The following is a 22810-nucleotide window of genomic DNA, read 5'->3' as shown; positions in this document are numbered from 1 at the left end:
ACTTTTAGCCGCAGCCGGAAATTGCATTTTCTCAGGAACTCCAGTGAGCGAGAAGCCTGGCCTCCCTCTGGGGAAATGCGGTAGGAGGTTCATATTCTTCAGGATGAACTAGAGCAGTGGTCGGCAAACTCATTAGTCAACGGAGCCAAATATCAACGGTACAACGATTGAAATTTCTTTTGAGAGCCGAAAACTGACTTTTGCGCATGGGCCACGAAGTTTCAATCGCACTGTACATGCGCGCCCGCACGTGGTATTTTGTGGAAGAGCCACACTCAAGGGGCCAAAGAGCCGCATGTGGCTCGCGAGCCGCAGTTTGCCGACGACTGAACTAGAGGAACCAGGGCGGGGGTGTTTCCCAGGAGCATGTGGGCAGGCCTGGCCGAAGGGGCTGAAGGAGCAGGCAGCAAGGCCACAGCCCAGAAAATCATGGGGCGACATCGCATGCACACCCCATGTCACCTTTCAGCTGCTTCCAGGGAGGGAGGAGGCCACCTCCGCCACCCACTGGTCCTTTGCCCGTCTGATGCCAGAGACACTCCTGTTTCCGGAGTCCTCCTGGGGCACAATCATGAGCCAGATGCTGGGCAGTGGAGAGAACCACGCACCTGGGTCACGTTTTAAAAAAATCAAAATTGGTGCCAGACAGGTAAAGAGCGGGACGATGCCAAGCGTTTCCCAGCCACTCTGTTTTCCTGGGGGAGGGGACCTTGACAGGTCTAAGAGAAAGTGATCCAGAGAAAAGCACTATTTGGGGGCAATTTTTAGGAAACAAAGCACCCTCCACTCCACCCTATTCGCCAAGAATAATTTCAAAGGGTTCCTTTCCACCAAAAGCCGAGGATGGAAACACAGAACTCTCAGGCGTCCTGCTGCCTCAAAGGCTCAGAGCCTCCCAGGAGCCGACGTGAGTGACCAAAGGCAGGCGTAATGAATGCGAAAGCACTCTGCACCTGCAGCGTGCTGCCCCGGGAGGCGCAGAGGGACGTGCCCAGCATGTCCCAGAGGCTTGCCCACGATGGCGCTGAGCCCCGAGGAGTCATGGGACTCGGCTAATATTTGGGTGTGAAGCTGCCTCTGCAGTCAGGGAAGAAACCTTATATAATGAAGTTAATATTACAGAGCACTCGTCTTTCCAGGGCAGGGTTCGCCTTTCCAGCCACCCCAAGGAGGCCTCCTGGTCACAGTATCACTTTGGATCCGAGTTTGCTGTTGTGAGCGTGTTGAATTATTCACTAGCTATGGATACTGGCCTAGCTCTGGGGTCCCAGTGGTGGGGTATCTGGAGAGGTGGAAAAGGAGGCAGTGAGAATCCCCCAAATCCAGACTTGGGTGAAGGTCGAAAAGGACAAAGGAGTCAGGGGCATCTGATCAGCCTCTGCAGGAGGTGGGAAGTGCGCTGGGGGCACCAAGAACAGTCAGACAAGCTGCTTGCAACACCCCAAGGCCTGTTGCTGGAGAGAGAAGGCTACTGTTCTTAGAAACTTCACTCATTGCCTCCAGCCCCCCTACTGCAAAGCCGGGGAGCCCCTGGGAGCCCAGAAGGAAGCAATAGGTGGTGTGCACTCCTTTCTGCTCCTATGGCAGTGCCCTCTGCCCCAGAGGGTACAAATAAAGCCCAAACTGTGCCTATGAAAAGAAAGAAGAGGCAGAGGCAGGGATCAGGTTCATGATACTGTATTTCCATTGCCTCATCTGGCACCAGAGGGGACCAGGGTCACGTTTCACATCTCAGGGATGTGCTGGATCAGGGAGGAATGTGCCAGTGTCTGGGAGACCTGTGCCAGCTCCCATGCCCCATGCCCACATCACCAGCGCTGGCTCCGCGCTGTCTGGAACCAGATGACAGGGCTCCGCTTGCTGCTGACTGTTATCGCACTGGCATCGGGGCTGACACCGGACCCTGCAGCGCAACTTCCCTTGGCAGCGCTGGGGCATGCGTGTCTGAGGGTGCCGAGGCCCAGGCTGAGGCCGATGACTCTGAGGGAGCAGGCTGGGGGCCTGACTGGTGTCACCCACCTGTGTCTGGGCTGGCATCATCTCAGCCGTCAGGTGGCAAGCGCATGACATCAGGTCTCAGCGAGGTGATGGGATGTTACCTAACTGCACCCGGGGACTCTGTACTCTCAGAAGTCAGAGCTAATCTGGGGAGCACTGGGAACTTTCTATCTAGAAAGAAAGTCATGGATATCAGTGGGGAAAGGATAAATAAAGGCTAATTCTAGAGGCAGGTACCTGAGGGGACACTGCCTGAGCCCACGGTCCGTTCTGAAAGTCGAGAGGAAGCTGCTGCCCATGCCCTCCAGTGCCAGAGCTTTAGGTAAGGGGCAGAGTGCTCATGTTTGGCCCCTCTCCTGATTGGACAAGACCCTGAAAGGAAAGGGGCTTCCCCTGAAACGGGAATTCAAATCAGACTAAAGAAAGAGCTTTCTTAAAAATCAAAGTGCAACTGACGTACAATGTTATATTAGTTTCAGGTGCATAACAGTGATGCAACATTTATGTAACTTACAAAGTGACCCCCACAGTAAGTGTGACCATCGGTCACCATGCAGAGTTATGACGACACTATTGATTATTAAGCACCACTTGGCTTGCCAGGTACCGTAAGACAGACTGCTGTGGTGGGGCCTGGAGGCCCCTGGGAATAGGGCTTTTAATCACTGGGACTGGAAGCAAGAGTTTGTGGCAAAGCACAGAGCTGCCTGCCTTGGCCTCGGAGGCTCCTCTGAGGCTACGGGGCTGGCTGCCTCTGGCCCTGCTCTGCCTAAGGAGCCTCTCCAGGCAGCGGGGAGAGAGAAGGGAAGATAGGATGAAATGTGGAGGAGGGAAGAGAGTCGGCAGCTGTCCTCCCCAGCAATTGGCACAGACTCAGGCAGGTACACGAGTGACTGTGACCGGGAGCAGCGCCACAGGCTCCAAACGCGCATGCGTCGTGCGGACAGGCCGAGGGACCCCTGTGGGCATGGGGCATGGGAGCTGGCCTCCGAGTTCAGACACATCAGCAGGCCGCACAGATGAATGGCCTGGCCTCCCCCAGCTGCCGAGGGGACATGTTTGGAAACCTCTCTCAGCAGAGCCGACCCCACCCACCTTGAACCAGCAGGCTCCCAGACATAAATAAACCAGAGCCCTTGTGCCTGCCAAGCTCTGTCTTCTTGGCAAGAGCCTAGGGCAAAGGGCGGCCCCTCACCCCCATCCCCCGAAGCACAGAGGGGTGCTTATTTACGCCAGGGTGGAGGGGAAGTCCTGCTGTTGATGAATCTGGTGGGGGAGTGTCCAGAGCCTGCCCTGCTTTAGATGATGAGCCACTGGTTTCCCCAGCTGGGGCCTGGAGATAACACCTCCACAGGCGCAGGAACCGTCCAGTCATGACATCATCTCCACCTCCTCACTCCTCAGCACCTGGTCCTCTCCCCACCCTGCCTGCCCTCCAAGCCGGGGGCAGCAGGCTGGCCTGTCAGTAAAAGCCCTCCTGCCACTGGGCCCTCCTTGCTGGCCTCTGAAGGCTGCCCAGACACCCTCTGTGAGCTCCCAGCTCCCCACCCCCCATGCTGCTCCCTGTGCTCAGAGGGGACGGAGCACACTGCACAGAGGGGAAAGGGCGAGCAGGGCAAGGTCAGGGGCGACTGGGCAGAGCTAGCTGTAAACCACACTCCTGCACCAGCCCTCTCCACAGAGCCAGCCCTCTCCACAGAGCCTCCGCTGCGGACCCCATGCATAGCCGGAGGGGTGGGAGGAATGTGGTGACAGCTGGGGCGAGGTTTGTGTTTTGTTTTTTTTTAAATTTGTTTTAATCCTCACCTGAGGATATTTTTTTCCATGGCTTTTCAGAGAGAGTGGGAGGAAGGGAGAGAGGGAGGGAAGGAGAAAGGGAAACATCTATGTGAGAGACATATCCATCGGCTGCCTCCTGCACGCACCCCGACTAGGGACAGGGAGCAAACCTGCAGCCCAGGTGTGTGCCCTTACCTGGGACTTGAACCCAGGACCCTTTGGTGCACAGGCCGATGCTCTGTCCACTTAGCAATGCCGGCCAGGGCAGGGGAGAGGTTTTAAACAGGCTGAAAGGGAAGCAAAGAACAATCCAGACAGGGAAGGGACAGGAGAAAAGGGATACAGACTGCTGACTCCTGCCAGTCCACTCCCAGGTAATGAAGGCAGGATGAAAGAGTTACTCGATTTTCCTGAGTACACATTTTCTAGAAACTGCTGCTCAGCAGAGAACAGATTAAAACAGAGGGTAGGAACTCATCCGCTGAGGAACCAGGCCGCCCATATCACTGCACCTATGACCAGTGGCTCCTGCCGCAGCCCTGGGATTCCCAGGACCAGGCCACACACTGATGGGGACCCAGAAGTTGTCACCTGCCTTCTCTATTCGCCCGCCAATGCCCCAGGGTACCAGCGAATGCTGACAACGTTTCTCCACTTTCTAGATATGAGACAGAGTCGTTACCTTGCTCAGTGTCACACAAATAATAGAAAGCAGAATGGTGAGGCTGCGATGACAACTTTTTTGTTGTTTCAAAGGGACTTATTTCAGGCACAACCTCCAAGACAGCTAACGGGGTTTGAAGGGAACAAATGACAGCCAGACCATATCACCAAGGCAGAACTGCGGCTGGCACTGGGGGCCCCATCCTGTCCCTCTGAGGAGCCCAAGCTCTCCTCAGGGCTCCAGGGCCCCTACTTTCTTAGGATGGGGTGGGATGAGCCTCTCCAGGGCAGCCCAGGAACTTCAGCTGCCTCCAGGGTGGTTTGTTTTTTTAAATATATTTTATTGATATTTCACAGAGAGGAAGGGAGAGGGATAGAGAGCTAGAAACATCGATGAGAGAGAAACATCGATCAGCTGCCTCCTGCACACCTCCCACCGGGGATGTGCCCGCAACCAAGGTACATGCCCTTGACTGGAATCGAACCCGGGACCTTTCAGTCCGCAGGCTGACGCTCTATCCACTGAGCCAAACCGGTTTCAGCTCCAGGGTATTTTGAAAACTCAAGCCAGAGAGGACTCTGGTCAGGGCCCTGGTCCGAAAGCCAGCTGGTGCATGCTAAACAATGGCAAGGGGTGTTGTAATGAGGGAGGCTTATGAATTAAAAATAGATGTTTGTAATCACCAGGGAGCTTGCAGAGAGCATGTGGGGCTGTGTTTACTCAAGAGAGAAGAATACCTTCTATTCATGCCAGAGACCAGGGGGGAACCACCACAGCTTCTCACACCAACCAATGGCCTCCGGGTCTGGGGAAGTCAGCTGACAGAGCAGGGCTCCCTCCCTGACCTGGAAGGACCCCCCAAGGCCACACCTGTCCGTGGAGGGACAGCTCCAGGTTAGGAAGCTGTGTAACTGAGGGAAATGTCAACAAGGAGATCAGGTCACCCTCCCTGGGCCGAGGCAAACCTGCTCACGGGAGATCTTGCATAAAAACTGTCTCTATTTGATCTGTGGACAGGCTAGAAACATCGGATCTAGCCTCCTCCCTGCCATGACCTAGCTGAGTACCCTCAGACCAGCAGCCGCTCGATTCCTCCTGCTAAGCCTCAGTCTATCCAGCTGTAACATGGAGATCATAATGCCTGCTTCACAGGGATGTTATTAAGATTAACGAGGCAGTGCACGTGACAAAGCTTTGGAAAGCTGAAAGCTTTCAATAAGGATAGAAAACAATCACAGGAACGACCATTTCCCCCATCACCTCCCTGACCCCAGGAGCCATCCGCCACTCAGCTCACCCAGAGTCTCTGGGCCTGGCCTCGGCCAGCAGCAAGAAGAGAACCCTGCCTGCCCTCCGGGTATCTATCTCCAGGGCACTGTGAAGGCCAACTACGAGCCACAAGGAAAACCCCGGGGAGAAGCTCCCCAGCCCGAGCTCCCAGTCAGCAAACATCTACAACCCTTCCCAGCTTCCCACGGGGCCCACCGCCCACCCGCTCCATCTGCCCCAGGGGCAGAGACTACACGGTCCATGTTCTCTCTTGTTAAAGTATGGTCGCTGTAGCACCGGAGACCTTCACTTAACAGGACTGTTCTAATTTGATTTTCAAAATGTATTCACTGACTCAGCAGTGAGAGGTGGGCTGGCCGCCTCACATGCAGGGCTGACGATGTGCCGGGCCCCTGGGAGCCTCCCCGACAAGGCCACGCTACCCTTCTGGAGATACATCCCGATCTCACTCTCGGAACAGACTTCTTCGCAGTTGAAACTTTGCTTGCAAATGGTCCAGTGCCACCGTTTTAAATACTGTCTATACACTGACAACTCCCCAGTGTATGCCTCCAGCCTGGCTCTCTCCCTGAGACTCCAGATTTATTCGTCTGATTGCTTAGCATTTCCTCGTGGGTGTTTAATAACCATCTCAAATGTAGCATGTCTAAAACCTGCTCCGTTTCTACCCCCACAGCCCTTGCCAAATATCTGTTCCACGTGCTGCTTTCCCCCAACTCAGTTAAGGGCAATTTCTTCTTTCCAGCTGCCAGGCCAAAACCATGCAAGCCATCTTCGCCTGCTCCCTGTCGTGCCCCGCATTTGTCAGAGATGGATGTAGCTCGGTCTCTGAAGCAAATCCAGAGCCCACCACTTCTCCTTACCTCCAGCACCCCCACCCTGCTGCAAGCCACCGCCTCCCCGCTAGAGGATTCCAGCACTTTCTAGCTCGGCTCCATGCTCATGCCCTGGCTCGCAGCACGTTTTCCACCGAGCAGCCGGGGTGATCTTCTTGAAAGGTGTCACTCATCTGTATGAAAACCTTCTAATGACTTTCCATCTCACTTGAGGAAAAAAAAGTCAAAAGCTTTTCTCCTGGCCTACTGGGCCCTGTGTGATCTGCAATCCTCCCTGACCATCTTTTTTAAAAAAAAAAAAAAAAAAAAAAAACACTCAAAAAAATAAAATAAAATAAAAACCACTCAAAATAAAATTTACCCAACCCCATATCATGGACTTTCTCCTCCCCAGACTAGCTACACGTGCCGCCATCCCTTCCACCATCGCCCTCAATGCCCTGAAACTGGTTTCTTGCTGGTTACCAGCGACCCCTGCAGCCCCACCTTGATACTTACTACCCATCTACATTTCCAAACCCAGATCGGACCTGCACCCCTGCCACACTTCACTCTGTGGACCACTTCCTCCTCCTTCAAATGCCTTTCTCCTCTGGCTTTGGCCTCCTCTCTCCAGGTTTACTCCTCATACCTGGCTGCTCTGTCCCTATATGTCAGATCCGCCCTTGGTCTCCTCACTCAACACATGCCCTTCCGAAGTCTCACCCACACACAGGACTTCAAGCTCAGTGCTGACTTCCAGGGCGCTAGACCCAGCCCAGACCTCGCCCCAAGAACCCGGCTGCCAGTTGGTGCTCTGTAGTTAGACAACAGCAAAACTGAATTTATCCCTTTCCTCCCAAACATGCTCCCTCCGCCCGTGTTTCCTAACTAGAGAAAGCCCCGTCCCTAAACCCTGGAGCCACCCTCTCCTCCTTCCCTTCTTCGTCTTCCATATCCACTTCTCAACTCGTACCATTGATTCTAATGCCAAGTGTCTTCTGACTTTGTTTCCTCTCCATGCCTCACTGGCCTCAGTCTATCTGTCAGTCCCCCGAAGTGCTGGACTCTCCAACCACAATGAGCCCCTAGGAGCCCCTGGCACCAGCTAAACTGCTTTAGTACACACTACACCTTCCCTCTCTGGTCCCCTCCACCCAGTTCTTTGCTGCCTAAATTATATTCCTTCTTCAAGATTTAGCTCGATGGCTTCCTCCAGAAGGTCTTTGCCAACTCCCCCTTCCCCTCCCGCCTCCCTCACTCCTGAAGCTCCCACGGCCTCTATCACAGCCTCATCACCCCATCGCTCCACTCACCCAGCTGTCTCCCCTCTACTCAGTGAACTCCCTGAGGACATACCTCTGGCTTGTTCATTCTCATAGCACGGAACAAGTATTCGATAAATACTTGTTACATGAGTAAGTTCAGGAAGTACTAAACTAGACTGTCTCCTTACTGAACAGCACTTCCTGGATCCCGCCCCTATCTTCTTTCGTTGGTAATAATAATAAAAATGCTACTGTATCAGGCTCCATTCCAAGTATTTTACACATATGAACCCATTTACTCCTATAACAACTCTATTATTATCCCAATTTTCAACTGGGGAGACTGAGGTACAAAGAGGTTAAGTGACTGATGGAGCTGGTAAGTGGCAGAACCAGGGTTGTGCTCTTAACCACTGCACGTAATTCCTCTCAATAGCATGTTTGAAGAAAACAAACCAAAATTAATATTAGCCTGAGCCTTTGGGATCATCTCTGGCTTTGGCTTAGTCTACCTCTGCCTCCTTTAAGCAGGCAGACAGATCTGCAGGCAACAGGGGTCCAAGCCCACTATGTGGGGCCCCCAGCTCAGCCCCCAGGTGCAGAACCACCCCCTGCACCCCGAAACAGCACTTGCCTCCCCCGATCTGAAAGGCCCTCACCTTGTCCCACCTCACCTTGTCCCCGATGCCCTCGGCCTCCTCGGCCAAGAGGTACACATTGCCACCATCTGCCAGCAGCAAGGCCGTGTCAGTGGTGGAAGAGGAACGGGGCCGGCACTGGTGCTGGTGCAGGATGGCGGCCAGGCTGCTGTCCTGGGGGGCCTTGCGCAGCAGGTGGGGGCTGCCACGCTGGGGCTCCAGGGAGCTGCTCTTGGTACGCCGGCTGCTGCCCCCACTGCTGCCCCCGCTGCTGCTGTGCAAGCTGGCGCCCCGCTTGATGGAGGGCCGGGAGCGGATCTGCTGGAGCACACGGTTAAAGGCGGTGGGCCGGGCGGGCAGGTCGTGCAGGGACATGGCATAGGAGACCCGATGCATCTCGGGGGAACGCTCCTTCTCATCTGGGGAGTCATGGTCAGACACGCCCTGCTGCTGCTGCTGCTGCTGGCAATCCTGAGACGTCTGGTGCTCCCTCTCTCGTGACCGGCGGCGGCTGTGGAACAGGTGCTTCAGGCCGTGGCTGAACATGGAGCCCTCCGAGAGCTGCTGGATTTTCTTAAGAGGGAGAGACAAAGGACCCTGGTGAGTGGAAAGCTCCCGAATGCCCAGTTGGTGGGCAGAAGTGAGGAGTCTGCTCTTGGGAGATCACTGTAGCCACTACAGCTGTCTGAATCTGGAAGACCCTATAAAGGGCCCGTCACACCTAAAGATCACCCCTTGCAGAAAGGTGGCAACCCAGACCTGCTCCTTTCATTCCAAAGAAATGCACCTCCATGGCTCCCCACAGGCCATTCCCAATCCACATGTGGGGTCAGGGTTACTGGGCATGAGATCCTCGTGGCTCGTCTGGGGCACAGGGGCACACACAGGCAGCACTGAGGTGGTTTCCCTCCGGTCTGATTCTCCCCCGTCCCCAGCCCCTTCCTCATTCTAAGGTAGGTCCTCCTTCACGGGCTCCTCTAGACCAGCAGGCATCCATTTCCAAAGAGGCCTCACTGTGACACTCTGGGAAATCAGAGTCATACAATCAGGCTATGCTGCTGTAGCAGACACTGCCAACGGCACACTCAACATCTTTTCCCCTTTCTTTCTTAACAACCAAACTGCATAGCCTTCATGCAGCCTGCTAAAAATTCTTGCTTCATCAGACTCCCTTGCAGCTAAGAGTAGCCACATGACACAGTTTTAGCAAAAAAAACACACAAAAAACACAAAAAACAAACCCAAGGTGAGACTCTCTAGAAAGACTTGCTTCCCTGATAAAGTCCTGGCCTTCCTACTTCTTCCTGGCTGGAATGTGGAGGTAATGCCTGGAGATGCAGCAGCCATCTTGCCACTAGGGGACTGGCATGATATGAAGGTCCGTTTGCACACAGGAGAGCCTGAGAACTCGGGTGCCCTATGGAACCACCAAACCAGTTGTGAGTGCCTATCCTGGGATTCTTGCTGCACGAAATAAATAAACCTAGCTTTGCCTATACAACATGAGTATGATTTCCTGTTATTTGGAGCCAATCTCATTCCTGGTATTGTTGACAATAAAATAAACTTCACTGGAGATTCCAGGGCAGTGAGTACATCCACATGCCAGGAGGGGGGTACACACCCCAATTCCTTCAGGACAGAAACTCCTGCACTTGGGACCCCTCCAGACCTCACTCTATGTACCTCTTTCTCTGGCTGTTCCTCTGTGTCCCTTATAACAAACTGGTAAATGTAAAAAAATAAAATAAATATGTCCAGCCGGTGTTGCTCAGTGGTTGGGCATTGACCTATGAACCAGGAGATCACGGTTCGATTCCTGAACAGGGCACATGCCCGGGGTTGCAGGTTCAATCGCCTGTGGGGGGCATGCGGGAGGCAGCCAATCTGTGATTCTCTCTCATCATTGATGTTTCTATCTCTCTCTCCCTGTCCCTCTCCCTTCCTCTCTGAAATCAATAAAAAATATTTTAAATATATTTTTTAAATATTTTTTATTGATTTCAGAGAGGAAGGGAGAGGGATAGAGAGACAGAAACATCAATGATGAGAGAGAATCATTGATTGGCTGCCTCCTGCACGCCCCCTACTGGGAACTGAGCCCACAACCCAGGCATGTGCCCTTGACCGGAATCGAACCCAGGACCCTTCAGTCTGCAGGCCGACGCTCTATCCACTGAGCCAAACCAGCCAGGGCTAAAAAATATTTTTAATAAATAAACTCCTATGGACGAACCTTTAGTGTAGTCAGTAATATAACCACTTTTTTAGCACACGTATCAAAACCTGCTGTCCAAATGAGTGCCTTTCCCCTCAGACTGGAACAAACCCAAGAGGCGCTGGGGCCCAGTGCGGCCCTGGCCTCAGCCTGCCCTTGCAGCTCTGCTGCTGAGATTCCCCACCTGCTCCCAGGCAGGGCTGCTCAGAGAGGCAGGCAGCTGGACCACCGGGCCAGGCGAGACAATGTGTGCTGTAATCCCAGACAGCTGCTTCTGTCAGGGGGCTGGTTTATGTGGCCAGGCTGAGCCCTCAGCAGAGCTCCAGAGCCAATGGGAGGAGGGCCGGGACTGGGAGGACCAGGTGAGAACCCACAGTCTGTAACTCCTGAGCGGGAACTCTGAACCCAGCCATTTGGGCCCCACGAGCCACATCTAGAGGAACAGCCCTTAATCGCATGAGGCAGCCTCCGTCATTTTAAAAACATTCCAAAGAATTACACTTCCTGGATTTTCTTTTTTTCTAGACACAAAACTTCCAGAGCAGAAAACTTAGACCATGTGGAAACCAAAAGACGCTGCCTGTAGACGTGCGTTAGCTGCCCCACGCTCACTGTTACTCTATCCCCCGCGTTGTTTGTGTAGACCGCTGCACCTTCATGTCCATGGCCACACTACCGCGGAGCTGTGTAAAGGGTTAGCATTTTCATTTCACCTCCCAGAGTCCCACTGCAATCCTCCAAGTGGGCGGGGCCCTTGCCTCACCCATTCTACCGACCAGATAAGTTACGTCATCAGAGCTCACTGTAAACTAACCTTTCAGTCTCCATGTGCTTTTCCTCCTGCATCATCTCCCCTGATTTTCCCAGAAACTAACCACAGTGACAGCAGTAACATTTCCATTTTCAGACGAGTCTGTTAAAGCTACCACCATTCCTTCTCAAGAATTTAACTCTGGGACTGCCCCCCGCGTTCAGGCTACACAATGCCAGGTTTCCCGTGGGAGTCACCATCCCTCAGGGCCCGACGAGGCAGGACCACCTGAATCCACTCTGGGCAGAACCAACGCATCCAAGGCAACCTGGACTGCGGAGCACAGTCGGCTATGGGCTAGAAAGGGCCAGATTCGCCGTCTCCAGACCGGGCGTGAGCCAAGACACCTCCCTCCTGCTTATGCCCAAGCTGATACCAGACCTCCCTCCAGTGCCATGGATGGGCCAGCTGGCTCTGGCATTGGTCCAGCTGCTTCTGCCAAATGGTCACATTACAGATTACAAACTGTCTTTCTAGCATTCTATTCCAGGTCTTCCTCCTCTCCCCACCACGCCTAACCTAGCTTCTCCAGCAATGAGGCCAACCTTCCATTTCCACTCAGGTAAGAAACAGTCCCTTCAAAAGGCCTCCCCACAGGTCCCAGCGCCCGGCGGCATTTCCTCCCCTCAGCCCCAGGAAATGGGCGGAGGTGCCATGGACAACAGCCAGCGCTGTCTGCCACATGGCCTTGCATCCTAAAATCCTGGGTCCGTTTGTTTTTAATGTTACACAACAGCATTTTTCAAAGTGCTTGCCAATGTATGCTGTCATTCCAGCCTGATGCCAGCCTACCCCTCAGGAAGGAGGAGGTGACGGATACCGCAGCCGTGTCTCCATTTTGCAGGGGAAGAAACTGAGGCCAGCACTGTTAAGTGGCTCATCCAAATCACACAGACAAAGCCCCAGCTTCTGATGGACCTCCCCGGCTCACCCACGGATCCCAACCCTGGAGTGGACACGGTAGCTCTCTGTATCCTGGGACAGTATCAAAGGCAGGTTCAAAACAAAACGAACGCCTGGGCCAGGAGGCGCATGGCCCCCGAACTGAGTGGTAACTCTGCCCATGTCACATGTAGGACTCGGGCGAGACCTTCGACACTGTGGCTTCGTGTCACACCGCCCCACCTGTGTAGTAGGTGAAGGGACGCAGGACCTCTGCTCAAGCCTGTGGTAGGCACGAAGGAAGGGAACAAAAAAGTCAAAGGAGAGTGGGGGGCAAGTGAGCTCCAAACGCAAGGGCTTCTCCTCACAAGGTGCAAGGTAAGAAAGCAGGTGGGCCGGACTGCTCCTGCACGTGGGTGCCAGGGAGGAAGTGGTTAAGGAGTTTTGATACAATATGGTGTGTTAAAAAAACAATAACCACTCAGCACATCCACAGAACCAGTCTTAAGTTTTGGAAACGAGGAAAACCATGGTGACTAGCTGGAGGGAACTTAGCCACCAACGCAGCAGAAAGTACCACCTGCTCTGACTAACAGGTTCCAGCTACTAAATGTCACTTGCTTTTCCACACTGACTTTAGCTTTTCCCCAGCTGCCAGAAACCGGTTTTGGTGGCCAAATGAAGCCATGTAGTAGGAAAAGAGCTGAGATGTTCCAGAGTCAGAGGTGGGCACAAACAGAGGTTTCCTGATTCACAAGAAAAAGCAAGATCTACCCCAAACAGCCCAGAGGCTGGAAGTGAGCAGAAAGGGAGCTTCCGCGTCAGCTGCCTATGCATGGGGAGATAATGAGGGGAGGGTGCTGCCTCCTTCCCTGGAACTCCCTCTAAGGGCAGGAAGGACCCCATCTTCTTTGGTGACATCGTCCTCTCCGGAAGAAAGGGTGGACTCGATGGCTTCTGAAAGATCCTTCCCGAGACGCCTGTGGTCTCTGAACAGCTAGGCTTCATCTGTTTTCCTCCTTGGGTGTGGGTCCCCCAAAGAGGAAGTTCGCTCCAAAATCTGCAAACACAGCTGCATGAGGCCAAAAGTAAAATGCTTCGAGGTACAGAGTCCCTGCCACCATCTGATGAAAAATAGCCAAAGTGGCTTCTAATGCCCACAGGTCCCTGTGTTCCTAACAACTCCCAGAAAAGCTGAAAGCATCTTGAAAAGTCACACTAACCTACAGCTCACAGATCCCACCTGGCAGCTGACTGCATGTCCCTTCCTTACACTTGGGTTTGAAACTCCCTCTGTCCCCCACGAAGGTTTGGCTGTGAGGGTTCAGGGGGGTGACTGGGTCACAGTGAGCCTTAGTGAGCCTAAGTCGCCAACGTTTCTCTATTTATAGGGTCTCTATGGAAACGGGGGCAGCATCAGAGAGCTAATCGCTGGAAAAACCCACAGAGTTCTACTCTCTGGGATGCGAAGTGAATTGCGGAAGTCTCCAACTGCTCTTCAGAAGCTTCGGGTGGGGACCGCGGGATTGGAGGGGGATGGGAGCTGTCACCCCAGGTCTGGCACCAAGGACCACAAGGAAGAGTGAACAGGCCTGTTTGGGGTTTCTATTAGAAGCACAGTGATGAAAAATTTTTTTTGAATCATTTCTTCTCCAGCATCACAGCTGATATTAAAAAATAGACCTCAACTCGGGCAAATGATTTCCCCATTCCCAATTTTATCCGTTTCCTTTGTGGCTTACAGAGTTCTGTCACAGGGGTCCTCAAACTACGGCCCATGGGCCACATGCGGCCCGCCGAGGACATTTATCCGGCCCGCCGGGTGCCGCTGCCTGTCCTGCTTAGCAGCCAACTCGTCCCAGGCCCGCAGTGCGCATAGGAATTTGTTCATAGTTTTTTTTTTAAACTATAGTCCGGCCCTCCAACAGTCTGAGGGACAGTGAACTGGCCCCCTGTTTAAAAAGTTTGAGGACCCCTGGTAGAACCAACCCAGGGTGAGACAGTGACTTCACCCATCAGGTTATTAGGCAGAACAGACTCAACATCCACCAGCACAGAAGATTGTGATTCAAATTACCTGCATGGTGTGCCCTCTCCCTGCCTCCCCCTCCGTAAAGCCCTCTCTGACCATACCATTTGCAGTGAGCTCACCCCCGCTCCACCCTTGCTCTGAACTCTAGACTCTAGAGCAGCCGTGGGCAAACTACGGCCCGCGGGCCGGATCCGGCTGTTCTATCCGGTTCTCTTGCTCTCCCCTCCGCTCCTTTACTTTGAATTTATATTAGTTCACACAAACACTCCATCCATGCTTTTGTTCCGGCCCTCCGGTCCAGTTTAAGAACCCATTGTGGCCCTCGAGTCAAAAAGTTTGCCCACCCCTGCTCTAGAGTCTAGAGAGCACATTATCTGCAATTAATCGTGTACTGCCTCATGACATGGCTTCCCCCGCTCTCTCAAATGTCACCCAAACTTTTCACTGGCTTTTGGACGAAATTTACCATGAGCATATGAGTGAATGGAGGACAGGACCTGTATCATCTATATCTTAGTGTCCCTAATATCACCCGGCAGAGACCTCAACACAAACATGGCGAGTGCTTCTTTTTTTTTTTTTTTTTTTTTAAATATATTTTATTGATTTCTTACAGAGAGGAAAGGGAGAGGATAGATAGTTAGAAACATCGATGAGAGAGAAACATCGATCAGCTGCCTCCTGCACACCCCCCACTGGGGATGTGCCCGCAACCAAGGTACATGCCCTTGACCGGAATCGAACCCGGGACTCTTCAGTCCGCAGGCCGATGCTCTATCCACTGAGCCAAACCGGTCAGGGCGGCGAGTGCTTCTTAATTATGTTTATTTTCTTAGTGGAACTATCCAAAGTCTACAAAAGTATCTTCAAAAGGTCATTTCATCCTTAGACAACTACTTTTCCAAAGATTTAAAGTGCTTAGTCGGGCCGCTTTTTCTTGTGTCTAACCCAGATCCCTCCTGCTGCATCTTAAACCTTGTCTGAGTAACTGACAAGATCAAGCTGGCGTGGAAGCGCGTGGCAGACCCAGGAGCTCCAATGTGTTCACTGTCTCCCCCCGTGTCTTAGGTGGGGCTCTCTCACCGTGTGGTTTGGAACGTCGAGTGCTGTCTTTCTCACACAATCACGAAACGTACCTGCTGTCCCTCAACAGCTTTGTTCTAACTTCCTAATAAGGAGAGAGGCTGACGCGTTTGGCTGGCCGAGGTGGACCCTGTCCAGCAAAGCCCTCGTTCTAAGAAGGACCCTGCTAGTCTATGAGGATGTCAAAAGGAGGTGCCGTTTCTCACAGGAGCGATGAAGGTGGAGGTGAGTTTTAAGTTGGCCTCCAAGACCATCACTGAGAAGCCAGCTGAGTTTTTTCCCAGCCCCAACACTCACATTTTTTTTAAAAAAAACTTCAACCCCAAATTCAGATCCTAGCAGATGTTCCCATTCCTCCAGGGAGAGATTCTTGTGAATGGGATTGGCAGTTAAGACACAAGTAGATGCACTGAAAGGACATTCGGTAAATACTGAGCCTGCAGGACGGTTCCCACCAGAGCTAGGCCGCTGGGGATTGATCTAGAACACATGCGGCAGGAGAACAGAGAGCTGCTTTTGCCACATGCTTTCCCATCGGTCGCTAGTTCCTCCTGAGCCTACGTACAGGGCTGCTCTGAATATTACTGAAGACAGAGGGGATGGGAGTGGGCAATCCCAGGCCTCAGGAGCCCTGCCCTCCTCACATTAAGTGCAGGTGGGATGAAAACAGGTGATCTCGCCCTCGCCCAGTGGTTCTCAACCTTCCTAATGCCGTGACCCTTTAACACAGTTCCTCATGTTGTGGTGACCCCCAACCATAAAATTATGTTCGTTGCTACTTCATAACTGTAATTTTGCTACTGTTATGAATCGTAATGTAAATATCTGTGTTTTCCGATGGTCTTAGGCTCTACAGCAGCGGTTCTCAACCTGTGGGTCGCGACCTGTGGGTTGAGAACCGCTAGCAGGGTCGCCTAAGACCATCAGAAAACACAGATATTTACATTACGATTCATAACAGTAGCAAAATTACAGTTATGAAGTAGCAACGAAAATAATTTTATGGTTGGGGGTCACCACAACATGAGGAATTGTGTTAAAGGGTCGCAGCATTAGAAAGGTTGAGAACCACTGCCCTAGCTGGTTTGGTTCTGTGGGTAGAGCAGCGGACCGCAGATCCGCAGACTGAAGGGACCCAGGTTCGATTCCAGTCCAGGGCACAGACCTTGGTTGCAGGCTCGATCCCCAGTCCCTGCCTGGGCGTGTGCCTGAGGTAACCAATCCCTGTGTCTCTTTCACATCGATGTTTCTCTGTCTGTGTCTCTCCCCCTCCGTTCCACTCTCTCTAAAAAAACCAATGGAAAAACATCCTCAGGTGAGGATTAACAAGAAACAAAACAAACAAACAGGTGACCTCCCCATTCTTCAGCATCCTCCACTGGTCCTGACTATTTACAGGCAGGGAAAACAAGTGCCATTCCAGCCCAAAAGGATGCTGTCCTAAAGGGACCTGGCACCTGCCATTTCACTCCCCATTTGGAAAGCCCCGATCTTCTTGTTTGATAATTAACATTCCACCCTTACTTTAATATCTTGCTCTATGTCCACCTCCCCCAGAACATCTTTTCCCATTAACCCCATGTGCTTCTGATGCCATCATATGATGCTTGAAGCACCTTGAAACTCATGTGTCCTTCGATGGATGACTTTCTTGCAAGTACTCCATCCTGTTTGACTGGGAGCTCACCTAGAGGCAGAGGCAGTGCCTGTTGCCAAAGAACTGATCTTCCATGACCTTGCTCTTAGGTCTACCTCAAGCCTGCCTCCCCCAAGGGCCCAGCTCCCACCTGAGATTGCAGGGATCTCCACACCTCAGCACCTCACTTCTAAAGTGGAACCAGGAGCCTCGAGGTGCAGCCAGGCCACACAGAGCCACACTCTTGCCATGGGAACCTCCCCCTGAGTCCCAGAGCGCACACTCCTTCATCCCGCCCACATTCCTATGAATAGCTTGTCCTCTCCACTGAAAAAATGGAGAAACCCAGACCCATTAATTTTATCAAAACCCTAGGCCTTTAAAAAAAAAAAAAGTAAAACAAACAAAAGAACAGAACAAGCAGCAGTTTCGTGGGAATGCCAATGTTCTCTTTCTTGACTTGGGCAGTAGGGAGATGGGGTGTTTGTTTTGCGATTGTTACTTAAAGCATACCTATCTTTTCAGACGCTTGTGTATATGCAGGTCGTATTTCACAGTTTAAAACAGTGCCTTTCCCACTGAAGGCGTTCAGCACCTGTGGGCCGTGATCCCTTCTCCAGTGGGCCCTCGGCAGGAGTGCTGAGAGAGCAGGGCCACCGTGGGTGCGGACTGAGGCCCGGCGCTCGCCAGGAAAGGCGGAGGAGCGGCTGTGACTTGTCTTCAGCTTCTAATTGCTTTTCCTGATCTTCCTGAGTGGGACCAGTGTATGGTGGGAATGCAAGCACATGAGCGGCAACCCAAATGGGTCTTGGGTCAAAAGCACTTGGAATAATGGAATTTGGAGCCACCCCCTGTTTCTTCCTGGAAAAATATAAATACTGCTCAGAAATCCCTGGGGAAATTATTCGCAGGGGCTTTTGTAAGGGAAAAGAACCTCCAGGGAAATGCTTCTGGCCGGCACATCCAGACCCTTCTTTTCCGGAAATTCCTCCTGCTACACCAGAAGGAGGTGGGGAGGGGTGGGGAGGAGTGGGGACTAGGGGAGCGGGGAGGGAGGGCAGGGGAAAGAGGGCAGAGGGGAGAAGATTGGGGGTTTCCTCCCCTGCCTTCAGCTTCTGAACTGCATCAGGACAGGACCACAGACCTGTGCTTAGCCACTCGCCCCGGCCTCAGCAATGTCTATCACCTGCTGTATTTGTAACAGGAGTGTGCGCTGCACATCCCTTTCTGCCACTTTCCTGAGCTCCGCCCCACTCCCATGCTCCCTGGAGCTGGGTTCCTCGCTGGAGAATTCCAGTGTACTTTTGGTCAGCCAACACTCCCTGTGGCCAGCAACCCTGGCATCTCCTAGCAGGGCTTCTGGAAGCAGCAAAGGACTGGATAATGATGACAGTGGAATCAAGACATGAGCTCGGGCGGTTCAACAGGAACCCAAGCCACAGAGGGAGGGATGTGACTCTGGATTGTTGTGTGAGGAGTAGCTCGGACGGCCCCAACCTAGCTACATAAGCCTCCTGTAGGGCAATGTTCATGTTCAGGTTGTCAGTTACAGTTTTATGATTGCTCTTAAACTAGTTAAGATTGTTGCTTAAGCCAAAACCGGTTTGGCTCAGTGGATAGAGCGTCAGCCTGCGGACTCAGGGGTCCCAGGTTCGATTCCGGTCAAGGGCATGTACCTTGGTTGCAGGCACATCCCCAGGTGGGGGGCGTGCAGAAGGCAGCTGATCGATGTTTCTCTCTCATCGATGTTTCTAACTCTCTATCCCTCTCCCTTCCTCTCTGTAAAAAATCAATAAAATATATATTAAAAAAAAAAAAAGATTGTTGCTTAACTATTTCCCCTTCTTTTCACTGCCCCTCCCCATTCTATAACCACGGATGCCAGGCAATGGGAGCAGAAGTTTTACAGTGCAGAGCGAGATGCTCCACACGCCACAGGACCGAAGGGCTGAAGGATGGAAGGGCTGAAGGACGGGGAGGGAGACCACAGGCGCCCCCGTCCCCACACACACCTCGCTGCCACTAGTCAGGGCATCATTCAGATCTCTCTGGCAAAGGCTCAAATGCTCTCTTCTCCCCACCCCCTCACCTCAATGGAGGTGCTTCACATAAAGCCTCTTACTTTCTTTGCCCCTTTCTCAAGAGGACTTCCTCCAGTGCACTCAACCCATCACAATGCCTGAAGCTGTCACCAGAAAACAGAAGTGGGACTGAGGGACCAAAAGTTCCCTATCTCCAAAGTTTAAGATGAAAATAAAAGCAAACCAGAACTGCTGGTCTTCCTCGGCCAAACACAGGTGTGAAGCAGGGGGTGTTCAAAATTAACCTTGCCCCTTTCTCGTACTGCCGTCAAATCGAAAACAACTCAGCTTCGACCCAGTGCTAGAGCCGATGGCGGAATTTTCCCATCGTTGGGAAACTGTGCCAGCATTGGAAAACAAGTCTGGACACCTTTAATATTTCTAGTCCCTTTCTCCAGAAAAGGGGCTCAGAAAAGTGGAGTGATTTGCCCGAGATCACACAGCAAATCAAACTGCAATAGCCCCCAAGACCATGTCTGGCTCTGAGGTCCCTCCCCTGTAAACATGTGTGAAAGCAGACAGATAAACAGCCCGGTGCCCCCACCAGTAGGCAGCAGCTATGTTGTCTACGCCTTGCTGCCAACCTGGGTCCAGAGGGCTGCGATCCACCTCAGGGGTATGTTTTCTCCGGGGTGGGAGTGAGGGGATCCAACTCCTTCTGTCACACCTGGTGTTAATTTTGGTTCCGGGGAGTTAGCATTCAATATCAAGTGTAGAGGTGTTGCTATTTTTACCGCACCAGAATGAAGGTGTCACCAGAGAGAGAGAGGGAGGGAGAGAGAGAGAGAGAGAGAGAGAGAGAGAGAGAGAGAGAGAGAGGAAGAGAGAGATGTTATAGAGTGAGGTGAACAAGCTTCTTAAAGTAGCTTTACAGAGGCACACGCTGCAGCCCTCACACCACAAACGGCCCATCTTGGGGGGGCGGGGTGGAGGATGAACGGAGCCCACAGTTTCCACGGCTGGCCTAAGCTGGAGTGTGGGGGGCTTCCGAGCTGCTCTTTTTGGACTCAGGGTGAGGGTCCATCTGATTAAGGAAGCAGAGTTCGCCTGCCAAACTCATCTACCTCGGCCCGGAATGAAGCTGAAGCCTGAAGCAGAAGGCTGGCCCCTCCCCACAACAGCATTCAGGGCATCCCTGTCCCTTCACCATCTCCTTTAAAATAGAACCCATACCTCCTGAGCACACAGGGTGGGCTCCAGGGTGACAGCGGGGCCAGGCCCCCAGCTTCCTGTGCACAGCCTAGCCAGCGGAACTCATCTTCCAACATAAGGCTAGCCCCAGACCTCTGAAAAGGGCAGCAGAACCAGAGGTCACATTCGAGGAACTACTACAATTTTGAAAAATCACGCACAAGGAGCTAGCTGTCCCCCTTCTCATCCCTCCCCAAGGACCACAGACAGGTAACACACACAGGTAAGAGCACACTCACCTGCGCTCTGACTTCCTGACTCTGAGCCGCTCAGGCCAAACGAGGAATGTCATTGGCTTATTCTGGTGAGCTCCTTAGTGTCTGCTGCTATAGGATACAGGCTTTATTTAACATAGCGAGTCCATTCACTCCCCTAGTCAAGACCTCGCACCCCCTCTGGAGAAAATCTCCTCAAGGCATCAATCTCCAGGGCATCTAAGTTCCTTCCGTGGGCTGACATCTCGTTCAGTCTGGAGGTGAGCTGGCTTGAGAAGCCTAAGCCTGCAGTCCCTGCTCCAGCTACGGTGCATTATTTATCGCAGCTGCTGTTTTCATTAATATAGAGACATATTCAATACAGCTCGATAATTTTCTCAGCACCCTCAGGCTGGAAAATAAACCACTCCCCGCTGCGTGTGATCAGCTCTCTCGGATTCTGGTTCTAACTGCCGGCTCAGCATGTGTGCAACTTGAACCGAGGCCCCAAACCAGCCCAAGTGCTCGGCCACCTGTCAGTTCTCCACCCGGGGGTTGGTTCCACAAGCAAGCAGGCAGGCAGGGATGGCCAAGCACTGGCTTAACCTCTGGCTCCACCTAACGGCAAGAAGTCCACACTCCCCTTTCACAGATGGACAAACTGAGCTTCATCCAGAAAGGCCTCCAAAGGACAAAACTAATTCAGCAAAGAAGATTAATGGTCCTGTTTGGCCTTCCGCGCTGTCATTTTCTCCCCCTGCCATCTCACAGGACCGAAAGTGGTGTCAACTTTTTGGTTAGCATCTTGGATTTCTCTAGCCCTTTGTCTGAGACTAGCACTTCACACATTATCTTTCAAACAATCTTTATGGGTGAGTCATTATAAGGTCTGCTGAATAATGAGGAACAAACACAGAAGCCTGATATGGAACCGAAAGACAGAGGCACAAATGGTACCTGAAGTCCAGCCCAGGGTTCTGGCCCAACATCCTCTCTGACCTTTGCCTGGCTTTCCCATCACTTGCATCCTGTGAAAGCAGTTTGGCGTGGGGCAGGGAAAGCTTAAGTCGCCCGCTGGCCCGGCCAGGGGAGGGTCTGTGCTCACCTTTAAATCGGGAGGCTTGCTTCGGGGTCCCGGGTTGGGCGCCGAGGCAGCGCCCGCGTCTGAAGTTGGCCCGCCAGCAGAGTTAGCACCCATGGCCAACCCAGGCCGGAGGTCCGCGCCGGGCAGGTGGCAAACGGCATCTTCCAGCCCACCTCCATCCTCCTCTCCCTGCTGTTGCTGCAGCTCATCCGATTTGCACCTCTTCATGCTGTATGTGGGTCGGCCGGGGGGAATCTGTCCTTCCCGCGACCCGTCTTGGGGGGAGACCGCACCCCCTCTTACACTCAGAAACGAGGCCCACGATCTAAATGACCAACGAGGAAAGGAGTCGACGGAATACGATTCCTTGAATTAAGAAATAAATCTTTAAAGGAGAGGGAGGAAGGAACGAGGAGGGGAGCCTTGGTTACAGCTTGGAATAGTTCCCGACGACCTGGAGAGCGGAGGCAGAGCACAGTCGAGGCTGGCCGGCAGGAGTCCTTGGGCGATCATTGGAGCGGGAGGAGGAGGGTGGCTCCCGGCCCCCGAACTTTCTGCTTCAGGGCACGGCCAAGGCAGGGGAGCTGAGCAGCGCAGCGCATCCCTCTGGGTTGGCCGGGCTCTGGGCGAGGCAGGGCTGGGGGCTGCCGGCCGGGCAGGACCTCGGCAGCCGCCCTCGGCGCCGGCTGGGGCCCCCCGGCCCTGCCACCGGCCCCCGCCCCGCATGGACCGGTCGCGGAGCCTGCGGCGCGCCGGCGCGCCGGGCCTCCTCGCTCCCCGCCCGCGGCCCGCTCCCCGGCGGCGCGCTGCCTGCTGCAAAGCCGCGACCGCAGCCAAAGCCAACGGCGAACGCAACCTACCCCGCCCGGCGCCTCCGCCTGGCAGGGGAAGGCGAGGCAAGGAAGGAGTGACAACGGCAATGAGCCAATGGGAAGCCTGCAGGGCCGAGGGGGCGTCGCACGGCCACGTTTTAGGGTTGGTTGCACGGTGTGCGCCCCCAGGAGAAGTCTGGAGGGCTCTGCCAAGGCGTCCTGGCATTGCGGAGAGGGCTGCGGAGTAGGGGCGGGGACAGCGGGCCACCCGGGACCTGGCTGACGGATGCTGCAGGGAACCTCCCAGGAAAGACTCTCTGGGATTACTCCCACC

General features: G+C 53.4%; 1 protein-coding gene across 2 annotated transcripts in view; it reads right to left on the bottom strand.

The window, feature by feature from the left end:
• The window catches only part of TMCC2 (transmembrane and coiled-coil domain family 2), a 36901-nt gene extending 14796 nt beyond the window's left edge, over positions 1–22105 (bottom strand). Inside the window, exons 1-2 of one of the 2 annotated variants that reach the window (XM_080649437.1) lie at positions 21686–22105; positions 8489–9025 (exon numbers count right to left, since the gene is read on the bottom strand). In XM_080649437.1, coding sequence (XP_080505563.1) covers positions 8489–9025; positions 21686–21892 — 744 coding nt within the window. In that variant the 5' untranslated portion in view covers positions 21893–22105. Of the gene's footprint in view, positions 1–8488; positions 9026–20625; positions 21066–21685 lie in introns of those variants that run through there. The other variant, XM_080649438.1, reaches the window with a different exon arrangement.
• Between the last annotated feature and the right edge of the window lie 705 nt (positions 22106–22810).

This window comes from Plecotus auritus (assembly GCF_963455305.1).
Source record: "Plecotus auritus genome assembly, chromosome: 12".
Lineage (NCBI taxonomy): Eukaryota > Metazoa > Chordata > Mammalia > Chiroptera > Vespertilionidae > Plecotus > Plecotus auritus.
Note: the sequence above shows the minus strand (reverse complement) of the source record. Positions and strands in the feature narration are given on the sequence as shown.